Raw genomic sequence first — 14,946 nt, 5'->3', positions numbered from 1 at the left:
GAAATGAGAACAGAACGGGTGATATGAAGAGTTTGTCATCAAGCTAAATTTATTCCATCTAAATGACCATCCCATTTTGGGGAGGGTTAAAATGTCCCTTCTTTTATGAAATGATGGTATTAAAACATGATATGTAATTTTAACAAATTATCTTCACTTTGCAAAATTAAAAAATTGGTAACTTTATTTGGGCAACTTTATTTGGCTCTCAGTTTCTGGTTTTTTGTTTGTTTGTTTGTTTTTTAATTTCACTGCTTTTATGACGCTCCAAATCCAGGAGCCGCTGGTCTACTGTAGGACTACACGTTCCCTCCATCCACGCCTCTGAATGTCCCCGGCCCCACTCCCAGTAACCTCTTGGTTGTCCCGTCTAAAGATCTCGCTTTAGGCCTTCCACTTCCGGCCCTGTCTTTGCTTCCGGGGCTCTCTGGGGGGATTTTTCTCCTGGCCTCTCATTTGTTGCTCCACTGGCTGCTCTTCCACTCTGCCCGAGGGCAGTCTTTCTAAAATGCGCTCTGGTCATGTCACTGCCCTGCTCAGTGACCCTTAGTGACTTCCCGTCATTTTCAAAATGAGATGCAAAGTCTTCCGTGGCACGTGAGGCCACAGTGCCCTGGACCTGCCTCCCACCTGCCCGCAGCTGTCCTGTGTGCCGGGTTCTCTTGTGCCCATTAGCCTTCGCTTATGCTGTCCCCTTTTCAAGGAATGTCCTCCCTTCTGACCCACCGCTTTTCTTCCTTCATGTGGGTTTTCTGCCAGCACGTCCCACCTCCCTTGAGTGTGACGCGATGACTTGCCTCCCACCGTGCTCCATAGCTAGGGTTGTGTCACCCAACTTTGTAGAGCTTAGCCTAGAGTTAACTACAAGAAAGCGGTGACTGGGTGCTCAAACAAGGAGGGGCTGTATCAATTTGTTTATATTTTTGATAAAATCGATTTGTGTTAAATAGCCAGGATGGAAATTTTTTTTTAATGTGTATTTCCATATATATAGTAAAATGTAATTCTCTGTCCCATTCCTGACCCTCATTCTCTAATGCGCCTCTCCAGTGACGGTCGTATCACCGTGCTTTGTACGTCCTTCCAGAGATATTCCGTGTGCCCATCAGTGTACGTGTGTGGTCTCTGAGTACATATACGCGTGCACACGCGCCTTTAAAAGCATATGGTAGCATATTATATATTGTTCTCCATCATTTTTTCCCTTCTTTACAACACATTTTATAGCCTTTTCATGTCAGTACATATAAATCTTCAATTTAAAAAAGTGTCCTAAGCCATTGGTGTATGGACAAATCATACTCTTTAAAACCAGATCCATACTGATAGGCATTTAGGTGGTTTTCCCTCTGCTATTTGTAAATAATGCTCCAAATTTCTTTCTATACAACGTGCATGTTTGTCTGCAGAAAAATACTACGATAAGTGTAATTGTTTAGAAGAATCAAATAAATATATAGAATTACGCAGATACAGGTATCCAGGAACGATAACGTGTGCCCCTATGAATCGGGAAAAAAAGGAAGTAAGTGTGTATGTGTTCAGGGATTATTGGCCATGACAACATTAATTGAGCACTTATTGTAAACTCGGCAATGCGCTGAGCACTGTAATTACTTTATTTCACTAAATTCTCAAAAAAACTCTTGCAGGGTAGATCCTATTTCTTACCTTTATGTTATAGATACAGAGGCTAAGAACTAGCAAGCTTAACCAACTTGCCCAGGGTCCTACAGCCAGTGAGGGGCAGAACTGCCATCCCCCGGGGTTCTGACTGTGAGCCTGTCGGTGGACCACTGTCATAGGCTCCCCTCTAAGGGCTGTGTAGTCGCCGAGCCCCTGCCGTGGGCCTGGCACTGTGCTGGCGCTGGGGACTTGACAGTGGGAAGTTGACATGGCCCCTCCCTCCAAGGAGCTCTCACTGGAAGGAGAAAAGCAGTCCAAGCGGTCGTTCAGTGACAGCTGTGGTGGGTGCTCTGGAGACAGGCACGGGTGGCCGTGAGATGTAACTTGACTTGGGGCTTCCTTGAGGAAGGAGCATTGCCTGACAGGTAGCAGTTAGCCAGGCCCGGAGTGGGAAGCAGCGTACCCTAGGCAGAGGAAGCTGCGTGGCGGACGACGCTGAAGAGTGGACAGAAATAACAACCAGCGCCGCTGGAGCGGAGGGTGGAAGGTAAAAAAGCTGGAAACGAAGCCGCAGAGGCTGGTGGGTGGGGCAGATCTGCAGGGCGTGGTCAGGCGCTGTTTTAATGGGTCCTGTGGAAAGTGAGAGCTGGAGGGTCACCTTTAGGAGACAGAAAGGTTCCCAAGGCCTGACCCGACTGCGCAGTAATGGGTCTGCCCTGGAAGCATAAACACGCGTGGAGACGCAATGTGTGGACTGCAGCGGGGAGTCAGTGGGGGTGGGGTGGCTAGGCCGGGAGACCCCACGGTGCCACCCAACGGTCCGGGGTGGAAGCTTCCACTTACCGACCTTAATGGCACCAGCGATCAGGACTGTCCAGCTGCCTGCCTCTGCTGTCGTGTCTACCAAGCCACAGAGCCTCCACGGATGTGCGCCTGCAGGTCTGGCGGGCTGGCTGCTTATATTTCTCAGGGTAAACCACCAAAAAAGCCGTCCCCAGGGAGCTCGGCTAATGGGAGCACACCGCTGAAAGGTGAATCCGGCGTCACGGTTTGCAGGCAGTCAGACCAGGGCCAGCCCTGGGATTGAGGTGAGCTCACTAAGGAAACCTCCCAGGGACCTGCCGCCTTGCCCAGGTGACACCAGGCATTGGCCCTATGCTTTTTCTGCAAACCGCAGCAGAACAGAAACAGCCCCTGCAGTTGCTGGATGAGAAGGCCCAGGCCCAGACGAGGAGGGACAATCATGACAGACACATGAACGTTTTCACCTTGGTAGAGACTCAGGAACACGGAGGGAGAAAATCTCTCCTGTCACATTTTGGCTACGGGGAAATAGGTTTTTCCTCACGTCCCCAAACTCTCTATGACCGTGGTTCCCAAGCCTGGCCAAGTGGATGAAGCACCTAAGGAACAGGTACCAATAGAAATGCCAGGCCCACGCCCTGAGTCTGAGGTCGCCCAGCATCTGTGCTCTTAATGTGCTCTCTTGAGTTTAGGGCAACCCAATTCTAAGAGTCTGGCCCAAATTCTAAGAATTTGACCCATTCATATGAAAGTTGTACAGATAAAGAGATTCTAAAAGGCCGGAAGCTTCAGGTGGAGGTGGAGTTCTCATCTTCGCTGGGCGTTTGGATCAGCAAACCAGAGAGCTGGATTCTGTTCTTCACTGAGCCACTCCCTACCGTGAGCCTTAGGCAGATGCACCCTTATCCTTCCTGAGCCTTAATCTCCCCATTTGTAAAAGGAGAGGTATTAACTCGGTAAGCCCTGGGATCCCTTTCAGCTTTTACTGTAGTTTATGTATGTTCAGTTCAAGCACCACCGCCAGGAGGCGCTAAACTCCCACTTTGCTGTGTTTTGGATCAAAATAACTGGAAACATGATCAGGATGGGTACCTCGTGTTTTGCACCCTAGCGTCTACCAAGCAAAAGAGCCCCAGGGTGTGGAGTCTTAGATGGGGGTATTTTGTAGACCAGTTTTAATATAAAACAAAACTAAATATTTTCAGTATACAATGAGTGATAAATTGAATTTATACTGGTAGAAATTTTAGCTCTCTTGAAAATTCTTTTCCTTTCCTCAAAACCCCATCATTTTCTCCCATAATCTCTGTTATGTAAGATGCACTGATATCCTAAAATGTGTTTACTGGAAATGGGCTAGTCATCTACACTAGTGTTAGAATTCAAATCTTTTAAAGGAGGTTCAGAAGATCTCTCTTTTTAAAATATTAAGACATGTTAAAGGTTTTCCTCTGTTGTTTATATTTAGAAAATGTTGCAATCTGGGTATAGGAAGTAAACCTTGAAAAACTGTCCAGAGTGGGATAAGATAATGAATGACCTGCCTGACATCAAAATCTTTCGGGGCCGTCATTATCGTAAGATTCAGTGTTGCCATTTATCAATAACCATTGTGTGACTATGAGAGTTTTTGCTCTGATATTTATGCAGAAAGGATCTTACGTGATTATGCTTTATCATACTGTTCATTTCTATCTGTAATTCATTTTTTTCCTTTATTAGAGTACTTTCAGAGTAGCATTAAGTATGAAAGAGTACTGGCTGCCTTCACCCCAAGAAATGAGTGTAAGAGAGTCACAAAATAGAACGCTTATACGTTTTCTCTTCCCCAGGAAGAAGTTAGGATCCAAGGGCGCAAAGCAGGATGGAGGAAGGGTCCATGAGGATGGGAAGAGCCAGTGGTCAGACTGAGAGGATGCTTGGGATTGGCTCGCTCAGCCCATTTTTAATTCCCTTTTGCTAGATGGAGTTGCCTCAGTGTACTGGGGTGGCTACAAAGATAAAATCTGCCTTTGCAACTAGTGCGTTGGGTGTAGCCTAAGGTCTGTCAAGTAGACCCACCTGCAAGAGTCTTGGAAGGAAGACACAAGCGAGCTGGGGGCCCCCTCCATGTGCACAGAGACCGGCTCATCCTGCAAGCACAGTGCTGGGGGCGTATGGGAAAGGTTCTAGTGTCGATCGCAAACATCACTGCTCCCAAGGTGCTAGGGGTTGGGGAGCAGAAGCAGTGAGATTTCTGCTAGAATAGTCTGGGTGTTTTGTTTTTTAATCTGCTACTGTGGTTTGCGGCTGTATAGCATTGAACCTTGCCCTCCAGTTTTACTAGCTATTCTGATAGCTGTCTGTTGCTTCTGCGACTCCCCTTCTGCTTAAACAACCTAGACATTCTGTAGTTTGAGACCCAGAACCCTGCCCAACATAATAGGCCTCCATTCAGGCTGGATGGGTAGGTAGATGAACGGGCTATTGAAAACTGTGGAGCAGCTAACCTGGCCTGGAGTAACGAGTTTAGTTTCATTTTCCTTTTCATCTCTTCCCTTAATGTGAGTTTCTCACTTGCTGTTTTTCTCTGCTTTTACTGTTTGGCCTCTAATGGCATCAGCCACCCTTCTGATTTGCTGTGGCCAAACTGCTAAGGGCTAAAAGCTGGACACTAAACTAAAATGAATTCTAAAGAAAAGAGGAAATGACTGGGCCACGAGTGAAGGCCTCTTCCACATAATAAAGCGCATGGATTTTAGCACTTTGGTTCCTGACAGCTGTTTTAGCTGTGCGGGTGCCTTTTTCCTCTTTGACATTATGTGGCTGTGTGTTTAGAGGTTCCGGTCCCCCGCAGCCTGATGCCTTTCTAAATAGAGCACAGTTGGAGTCAGTCTTCCAGAATCTGAGGAATTTTTGCCATGCCTGTGTGCTTCTCCTCTTTAAGTGGTAAAATTGCTCCCTAAAAAGAAATTTTAAATAGTGAAAATCATGAGTTCAACCTAATTTTCAACATATCAATCAGGTCTACACTGATCATTTTCCACAGCTAATCCTGTTTCCCACCGTCATTGACCTTTGTGGGGCCCATCCGCCTCTTGCCTTTCTTTGCCTCCTTATAAGAGATGTTTCTGCGGCAGTTCCTACAAATGAGTCTGAGGGTTGTGGGTACTGAGGCGGGGCCCAGCCCAGGGTGCTCGGGCACCGTTGGTTTAAAGAAATGGTGGCTCTATATTGGTCCCTCGCTGTGCCTGATCCTTCCCACTTCTGGATTTTCACACGAGCCACCCAGGGCATGGAACTGATGAAAGGGGAAATCAGATTAGTGATGAACCTCCTGAGCACACTGTTGGCGCAGGAAGGATGGAGCCGGGAACGGTCTGTCACTGAGACCCGCACGGAACCCTTCTTAAGGCACATTTTGTACTGCTACTGTGCAACATCAAATACCCAAGCACCCTTAAATGTACTTGTTCTTGCATATACCAAAAAACCATGACTGTCACCAAGATCGAGGTACTGAGTAAGTGTAATGGAAGCTTTACCTTCAGGAAGGATTTGGGGCCTGGTAGGTAAGGGGTCTGGAAGTCTCTGTATTAATAGTGTTTAGTAGCGGGGGACTGATGACAGTAGTCGCTTTAGTAATGGTGCCACCTGAAGAAGTCATTTTAGGAAATCTTGGATAAATAAATGGAAGCTGAATTGTGGCAGCTTTGAACTTGGAGGACCAAATAGCCTTGTGTAGATATTGGGCCAGAAAGATCTTATCGGTCCTTAACCTGATGGCCTTCGGTTAAATCCCCAGGCTGCAGAGAAATATCTCAGAGAAGGTCGTCCCTAGAGAACGGCTCACTTTGCCCTGTGCCAGGTGGGCTCAGGAAGTAGACTGCATCTTGTAGGCCATTCTGGTGCATGGCGTGATGTCACATGTGCAGAGGACTCAGAGCTAAACTTGTGGCACCAGGTGGATTTTTAATATGCTGGTTGGTAGGCTGCTTGGTCCTTCTGATGCATTTCAACACTGAGTAGCCCGCAGTGGACTAAGCCATCAGCTCTACAAGCCCATAGGAGGGATGCCTTGAGCAAGGGTTTAAAATGGATGCAAATTTAGCAGGAATCAGCAACACTCCCACTTGAAAAGTTAATGCAGCACTGGGTATAAGGTTGTGTGACACACCATTATCAGCCTCTGTTATATGGCTAATTGGAAATTAACTCTATAATGGTGTATAAGTCCTACATATAACTGTCTTGCATTTTGCATCTTAAATGAGATCAGAATTTATTCCATCAATCAAATATTGCCATCTATCTATCCATCCATCTATTTATGGTGCACTCGCCTCTTTCCTCAAAGAGAAAGTTTCCGGAGGGGAAACAGTGTCTGCTACATCCTTGGGCACATGCAGTGTTTCTCACAGTGTCTCACAGGCAGCATGAGCCGGACAGTGATTTCATGAGTGAGTGAACCCATGTGTGACGTAACCTACTTCTGACTTTTTCCACCCATAGCTGTGCATCTCTGACAAACTGTGGGAGCCGATAGTTCAGTCTGCCTGTGACGACATCACCCCTGAGATGAGGGCCCTGGCCAAGGATGTGGGCTGGAGACAGCTGTTCTTCGCCAACAAGCTGCAGCTCCAGCAGAAATTCCGCAAGAGGGGAAGACATGGACACCAGAGAGGCAGTCAGGCTTAGGGACACGTTTTCCTACCTGCAGGGGTATTGAGGCATGGCTGTGTTTCTCCTCTGTGTCCAAATCTCTTCTCTTTCCTTCGATTAAGAACTAAGGGGCTTTGCTGATTCCAGGAGCCCTCTGAAAAGCATAGAGTCTGCACACAAATGCAGTAAATTCAACTGGGCAGTGCTTTGCTTGAGCCATAGTCCCGTTGTGGTGAAGGTCAAATCGTGGCCCCAGCACGAGGGCTGCAGGACAAGAAGCCCCGCAGTAGTGTCTTCCCCACCCCCCGACACCCATAAGAAAAGAGGCTTCTGCCATGTAGAAACAAACAATAAATGATTATTAGCGGGTTTTTATTACATATCTATTTTATCGAGGCATTGGGAAAGGAAACCCAGCTTTTGAATGTTTTCCCGTTGTGTCATCTGAGTCCATCCGTGGAGCAGGTGGCCACATGTTCCCACAAGGAACTGTGAGGGGCAGTGGCCGCGGGAGGCACTCCTGGTGAGTGCAGCCACCTTCCCAGCCGTCCTGCGGGCTCGGGTACCAGGCTCCGCCCTCTCGTGTCATCGTGTCCTCATGTCCTCTTCCAGCGACAGCCTTCACCGGGGTCCTGGGGCACGGCGGGAGAGCAGGCCAGGCGTTCTGCTTGCAGACCTCGTCCTGAGTCCAACCTCCCCGGACTTCGCATTGTCAAACAAACCTACAGACATTTCTCAAAAGGATGCTGCTTCCCCCAAGGCGACGTGGACAGTTACCGCTTCTATAACAGGGATGTTTAAGAGCCCAGGCTGTGGGTTAACTGAGTGAAAGCCTAAGTACGCTTTGTATTCTGTTAACTCAGCAAAGGGGCGAAAACAGTACAGTTCCACCTCCCTGAGGAGGGCTATTTAAAAATTATTTTCTTCCTGCGTGCTCATGATGATTACTTACCCCAGACAATGGACTCGAATAATCTAATGACTCCTTTTAGGCTGCAGAGCAAAGTAGCTTCCACCTTGTTAACCTTCTCATTTCTTCCCTGCAGCTTCCACTTTGCTACCTAGAAAAAAATAACATGCCCCTCCCCCGCCCTTCCAGAGTGAGAGGAGCTCCCATGATGCAGTGGGACCTCCCAAATGGTGTAAAAGTGGACTCTGGCTGTCCTCCCCACCCAAGTTCTTCTGGAAGGGTTCCATGGCCATGGCTTAGTGACGGATGCTTTTTCCTTTTTTTTTTTTTTTTTTTTACTAGATCTATGTTATATCAAAGCAGATTTTAACCCCTATCTACACAATCCTACTCACTCATCGATTTCCAGGGACATCTGTGAAATCGAACGCAGCCGGCTTCCCTGCAGATGAGCAGAGGGGTCAAAGTCGTGTCTGGATTTAGTCCAAGCTCAGAGCAAAGATTTTATTGGCCAGAGGCCCAGGCCGCATTCCCTGCCCGGGGGAGACACTAACGGGGCGGCGCAGGGCGACCCGCGGCGGGCGGAGGGCACGTGCTCCTGCGTGGCTGCCGCCGCCTTGCTTCTGCCTGAACTTTCGGATTTCAGTCCCGGCCCGGTCTGTGGTGGCAGAACACAGGTTAATACCGTGTGCACGCAACAATTGCGTGTATGCACAATTTGGTATGTCTGCCTAACCGCATAAACGTAAAATTTCAACTCATTTGTAACATCGATACAAAATGTCAACAGCCGAAAATTTTCTCATGTGATGCTTAATCAGCTAACAGATTCTGAAAGCTTGCGGGCATGCATGATCTTCCAGATTCAACAGGAATTAGTAAGAACACAAATATGGCCATTTGAAAACTCTTACTAGCTATAAAAAATATAATATAAAAGTAGATGCTAAAAGTAAATTGCAATTAAAAATGAGTTATAAATGTTTATTGTTAAATAATAGTTAAAATAACATAGGTTATTAGATTCTTTTCATAATTATTTGTCCTAATAATTTGAGTGCCTTATTACCTGATCATAATTAGTTTTGCCAAAATGGGAACATCATCAGCCTAAAATCCTTCATGGCACCAGCATCCTGAGTGGTCCAAACACTTTGCCTGTCTCTTCCCTGCCTCACTTCCTGTATTAGATCCCACATGACGATCCCCCAGATGGGAATAAAGCGATGATTTGCCTCTGTGCCTTTATTGACGGCTTCCATGTGGATGGATAAATCTGCTTTGTTTATGACATACCATTTTGGAGTGAAATGCCACAGCGTTTTATCTCGCCCTTTCTCATCTTTTCAGTCAAAAGTGTGTCTACTCTTGTTATCATTCACCTTGTAATGGTAAAGTACCGATATTTTCTGATGATTTGTATGTTTTCAAGTTAAAACAATTTATTAACGATAGGAAATGTGAATAATTTATAAACTAAACAAATAAATATATTTTACCTAATGTCAACTTCTATTACTTTTTTCCTGAACAGGTTTGGCATAGCACGAGCATTAAACCTCTGTTATTTGGAACAGAAAATGTTTTATTTTACTGAGTAGGCCCAAGAATAGGCTGAGATTATCATTGGAGGAGAGGCAGGAAGCAGGAGTAGGGACAAACCACTAGTCACCACTTGTCATCATTTTCCAAGCTGCTTGTGTACAAGATGGTCCTCAGCTCTCATTTATTACCCCAAACCGATTCTCGCGATGCTGGAGAACCACGTAAAACAACCTTACTAAAAGCATAAAACATTCGTGCGGTGTAATTTTGTGATCTGAGCATCAGTATAATGACATTTAACTTCAGTTTGTGTTAAGATAACATAGTGTGAGGGAGTGTCCAGGCTTTTCAACTCTGAACAGTTGTTTTCAACTTGAAATGGTTGTCTCCGGTTGTATGTTAAAACGTTAAGTAGACAAGGTACCACCGCCCTAAGGAAAAATGGGCACCAGCGGTTAAAAGCACACGTTACATATTAGGTCACTTTACAAAGTAAAATTAATATCTTAGTTTTACCTATTGATTGCTTTGAGATGAGCTCATCAACATGCTGGGGTAGCATTAGTTTGCCCTCGTGACGTGGAACCCTCAGGATTGGGGCCGCAGAGGGCTCCCTGTTTCCTGCTTATCACGCTTCCTCAAATATAACTCTCCATTCAGAAAAGTCATTTTCAACTGCGTAATGTGTTCTGCTCATCCTGGAAGTCTCAGAGCCATAGATCCATGGTCACAGACGAAGTTGGAATATCCTTAGAAATAATAATAGCAGCTTCCATTTATTGTCTTCTGTGTATCAAGAAATAAACAGGTGGTAACCAATTCTTTTTTTTTTTTGGCGAGGCAACCTTTGGTTGACCTCACTGATTGCAAGGACCTTGTCAGCTTACCATCCCTTATTTTTTTTATTTTTTACGCCTATAGGACCTGGTCTTTCTAGGTGGTCTCCCATCCAAACACTCACCAGGCTCAACCCTACCTAGCTTCCGAGATCAGACGGGATCAGGCTTGTTCAGGGTGGCATGGCCATAGACGCAATTAAATTCTTAAAGCAACACTTGAAGAGATGTGATATTATTTCTGTCTTATAGATCAAAGGTTTATCAACTATGGTTTGGTCTAATCTAACCAGCTGCCTGTTTCTGTATATCAAGTTTATTGGGGCCACAGTCTATGTATTATCTGTGGCTACTTTCATGCAATGACAGAGTGAGATAGTCGTGATATAAACTACATAGCTGGCAAGGCCTAAATTATTCTCAGAGGGGACTACTTAATTTTCCCAAGATATCATAACTAACAAGCAGTAAAGCTGAGATTGAAATCTATAGCTATTAAGTCTACACTCTTAACCAAAATGCCACACCCACTCTCCTTTCAGAGCCAACACATTTGACCAGCTGAACTTGAAAAGGTGATGGGATTTGTGTAAGGTCACATTTGAAATTATAAGGGGGACAATCTTGGGCATGATATAAGAGACCGTTCTAATTTAGTCGTCCAGAGAACAGTCCAAGCTTTTGATGACCTAAATTATTACACATTTTTCTATAAAGTATCTTATGTTCATTTAAATAATAAGTAAGGAGTTGCTTCTTCCAGACCCTCACACGCTCTTAGGAAAAACTAAGGAGTACAGGAGTTGCATACGGCTCCCTGGTACTTTGCCAAACTCAGTCCTTTCTTCCTGCCATTTTCCTCCATTGGGAACCAGTGGAACTCTTACCTCTTCCTACTTCACCTGACAATGGAAGAGGCTTCTCCCAGTGTCAACATGAGACCCTCAACTCAAACCCCTGCTTTTCATCGTTGGTGGTGAAATGCCTTTAATACATTGCCTGTGATCTCTGCCCTCAGCCATGACTCCGTTTCCCGTTCCCAAGATGACAGATGCTGCTGCTTCTCAGTCTTTTCCATTCGACATCGGTATTTCTCCCCCTGCCCCACTGTTCTATAAACCTTTGACTTTGCAGACCTCCAGTTCACATAAGCCATGCTCCATTCATTATTACATTTAAAGATGGCTCATTCATTAGTTTGCAAAAGGGAGCTTAGAAATCTCGCTTTCTTAGCCCACAGCTGCACCATCTAAGACTAAAGATGCTGAAAAGGTGGCATTGAAATCTACTAAAAAAAGCGTAAATCTGAAACAAAATATGACTCAAAAGGTATCTTTCCCTCGACTTTATGATGTTAAAATGTTACCTTTCTGGTACCTCTTAAGTTGCGGCATCATTTTGAGAATAATCATTCAGCATTTAAAGCAAAAGGAATTGAATATTTTAAATGTAGATGTGATGAGTTCATTAAAAGCCAAAAATTGATCATTACAGCAATGCGAAAGCCAGTGGAGCACTCTGCAGGGTAAGTGGCTGCACTGAATTGCCTGGACAAAGGCACATAAGCCTGTACAGCTGACGTCGCTGAATGTCTGCTGGATGACGAGTCAGCAGAAGAAATCACAGCACTACCACTTTCTAATAACACGGTAGCTCGTCAAATTAAAGATTTAGCTGCAGACATGAAGGCTGAGTTAATACCTTGTCTACAGATCTGTCCTTTTGTCTTACAAATGGGCAAATCAATAGATGTGACTGGACTCGCCGTTTCGTTTATATTCATCCAGTATCACACCAACGAGTCGAAGATCTTTCACGTGAATGCTTGGAAGCAAACACTAGTGATGTCGAAACAGTCAAAATGTCAAAGGATGTTAGTCACTCTCACGGTTGATTCTGGAGCGACCGTGTTGATGTTGGCGCCGATGATGCGAAAGCAATGGTGGTCAGACAGCCCGTGCCTCCGTATGAGTCAAAGCAGTGACACCGCACGGTACTGGAAGTTGCTGTGTTTCTTCCCTTCCACGCACTTGCAGTCAGATAATGGCCAGACTCGTTTCAGGATGTCCTTGAGGAAACAGTGAAAACCATCACCTTTTATTGCCTTTACCCTTGAGTCCACATCGTTTTAACGTTCTGTGTGACGAAATGTCGCAGAGCACATCTGCCTCAAATCCAAGTCCAGAGGTCGCACCCCTGTAACTGAACTGCTGCTTTTTTCATGGACTCTCACGTTTGTTTTTGTTTGGCAGACACATGACTGAAAAGAAGGCTGTCGCTTCAAGGAATATAACTATAGTATCTGTTGCCAATGATAATATTTAAGCTTTCAGAAGGAAATTAGAATTATGTAAAAACTTATATCAACCTCCATGAGCTTGTCCACTTCCCGACTGAGATATAATTCACAAACCATAAAATTCATTTTTTAGAAGTAGATAGTTCAGTGGTTTTTATATATTCACAAATTTGGGCAACCATTACCATTATCAAGTTCTAGAACATTCCATCACTCTGTGCCCATTAGCAGTCACTCCCCATTCCCCGCTCCTCCCAGACTCTGGAAACCACTAATATACTTCCTATTGCTATGGATTTGCCTATTCTGGACATTTTATATAAGTGGAATCATACAATAATCATGTGGCATCTTAAAATACTGTTATAAAATATGAAAACATTGGGAAGATCTACAAAATTCAATGGACCAATATTTTCCAATTGACTAAAATATTGTGTTACAAAATCATAAAGGGGCAAAAAATTCTTTCAAAGTGTAAGACAGGACAATGGTTTTTAAGGTATCATTTTACAAAAAGTTTATTGATGTGTGTCAGATTCCACACTGCAACTAACCTTTAAGACTCAACACTTGTTGAGTTTTGGTGAGGTATTGAAAAAGTCTACAATTACCTGAAAAGACTTAAAATACTCCTCCCCTTTCCAACTACATATAGGTATGAAGCTCAATTTTCAATTTTCTTAATATATGTTAATCAAAACCACATATCACAACAGATTGAAAGTAGAAGCAAATATGAGAGTCTAGTTGTCTCCAATTAAGCTAGGTATTGAAGAGATTTGCAAAAATGTAAAACAATGCCACTCTTCTTACTAAAAAAATTTGAGGGGTCAAAATATGGTTACTTTTATGAAAATGTGTTATTAACATAGTGGGCTCATTATTGTTATTTTAAAATGAATTAATTTCTCAGTTTTGCTTTCTAATATGATAAATATCAATAAGATAAAGCCTACAAAAACAAAACATCTTTGTGTCTTCATTGGTTTTTAGGAGTATACAGGGGACCGAAGAACTAAGTTTGTGAACTGTAAGTCGAGCACTTGTAGACTGTATCTTTCATTTGACAAGGAGACATACCTATGAGAGTTCTTCAATCATTTTACTGAACCTCTCTGTATCTTTTATATTATCAATTATGGTTTCATCTAAACAGGTCACGCACCCAATTTCCCTTAGCTTTGTTATCTCATTGTCATGCTTAGTGCTGTGCAACTCTGGCTTACTTCTGCATCCAGGCTACCTGAGGGCAGGCACAGGCATCAGCCTGCCTTGTTCTTATAGAAGCCCAGTTTTCATTCGTTGATTGGAAAAGGACCATGGGAACAGAAAGACTTAACAGCAGAAAAATATATTATATACTATGAGTGCTCCAAAGATAGTAATTGACCAGGATGTTGCATAAAAGGAAATAATCAATGCAAGAGAGTCGGGACAAGTATTTGAAATAGATGAGACTGTTATACTCTTAGAAATGTTGAGAGTGGGTCTCCAGTTTCATGGTGCATGAGAATCAACGGATAAGCTTATCTAAAAGACAGGTTTATTGGCTTCATCCCCCAAGATTCCAATTCATTAGGTTTTAAGTAGCCCCAAGAATCTGCATTTAAAATAATTTTGGATACAAGTTTTAAACTGAAAGAGCCTTATATGCATATGGAAAAGTCACAGTCACCCCAGTCTCCAAACTTTTCTCCCCAAAGCCTATCACTGTTAATGTTCTCTTGTTTTCTTCCAGAAATATTGTCCATATACGAGCCATTCGAATAAACTTTTGTTAACAAAACATAATTGGGACCACATTAACCATATTTTATCTTGCTATTTTCTTTTAGCACTATATCTTGGATATTATTTTCTAATTGTACATATGGATCTGTCTTTTAAAAAAAAAATGTTTGCAAAATACCATACTTGATTTGACAGTTCCCTATCAATGGGCATTTAAATCATTTCCAGTCTTTTATATAAGATACAATAAATCAAAAAATCCTTGTTCATTTGTAGGAAAAAATTTTTAGAAATGCAATCGTTAGACTAAAAGGTGTGTGCATTTTAAATTTAACAGCTAGACCCCAATAAACTTAATAAACAAACAAACAAACAAATAAATAAATTTAACAGCTAGACTTGGACCTTCCAACAATCTCTAGGTGATTCTCTCCTACGGCCACACCTAAAGAAAGCTTGTTGCAGGGGAAAGAACCGAACAGAGAATATCATTAGTTTTATTTTAGGAGTTTTCCTCTTAAGGCTACAAAAACAGAGACTTTATACAAAAA

At 43.6% G+C, this 14,946-nt stretch overlaps 1 protein-coding gene and 1 pseudogene across 1 annotated transcript in view; one reads left to right on the top strand and one right to left on the bottom strand.

Moving 5' to 3' along the window:
- The window catches only part of FBXO36 (F-box protein 36), a 63,100-nt gene extending 54,788 nt beyond the window's left edge, over positions 1–8,312 (top strand). The window contains exon 4 of the mRNA XM_039855321.1: positions 6,922–8,312. Within this exon, the coding sequence (XP_039711255.1) occupies positions 6,922–7,107 (186 nt within the window). The 3' untranslated portion in view covers positions 7,108–8,312. The remainder of the gene's footprint in view (positions 1–6,921) is intronic.
- Positions 8,313–10,438: 2,126 nt separating this feature from the next.
- Positions 10,439–10,557, bottom strand: LOC120597439 (uncharacterized; annotated as a pseudogene).
- Between the last annotated feature and the right edge of the window lie 4,389 nt (positions 10,558–14,946).

Source organism: Pteropus medius, unplaced genomic scaffold, assembly GCF_902729225.1.
Source record: "Pteropus medius unplaced genomic scaffold, Ma_sr-lr_union100, whole genome shotgun sequence".
Taxonomy (NCBI): Eukaryota; Metazoa; Chordata; class Mammalia; order Chiroptera; family Pteropodidae; genus Pteropus; species Pteropus medius.
This window is presented reverse-complemented; position numbering and strand designations above follow the sequence as displayed.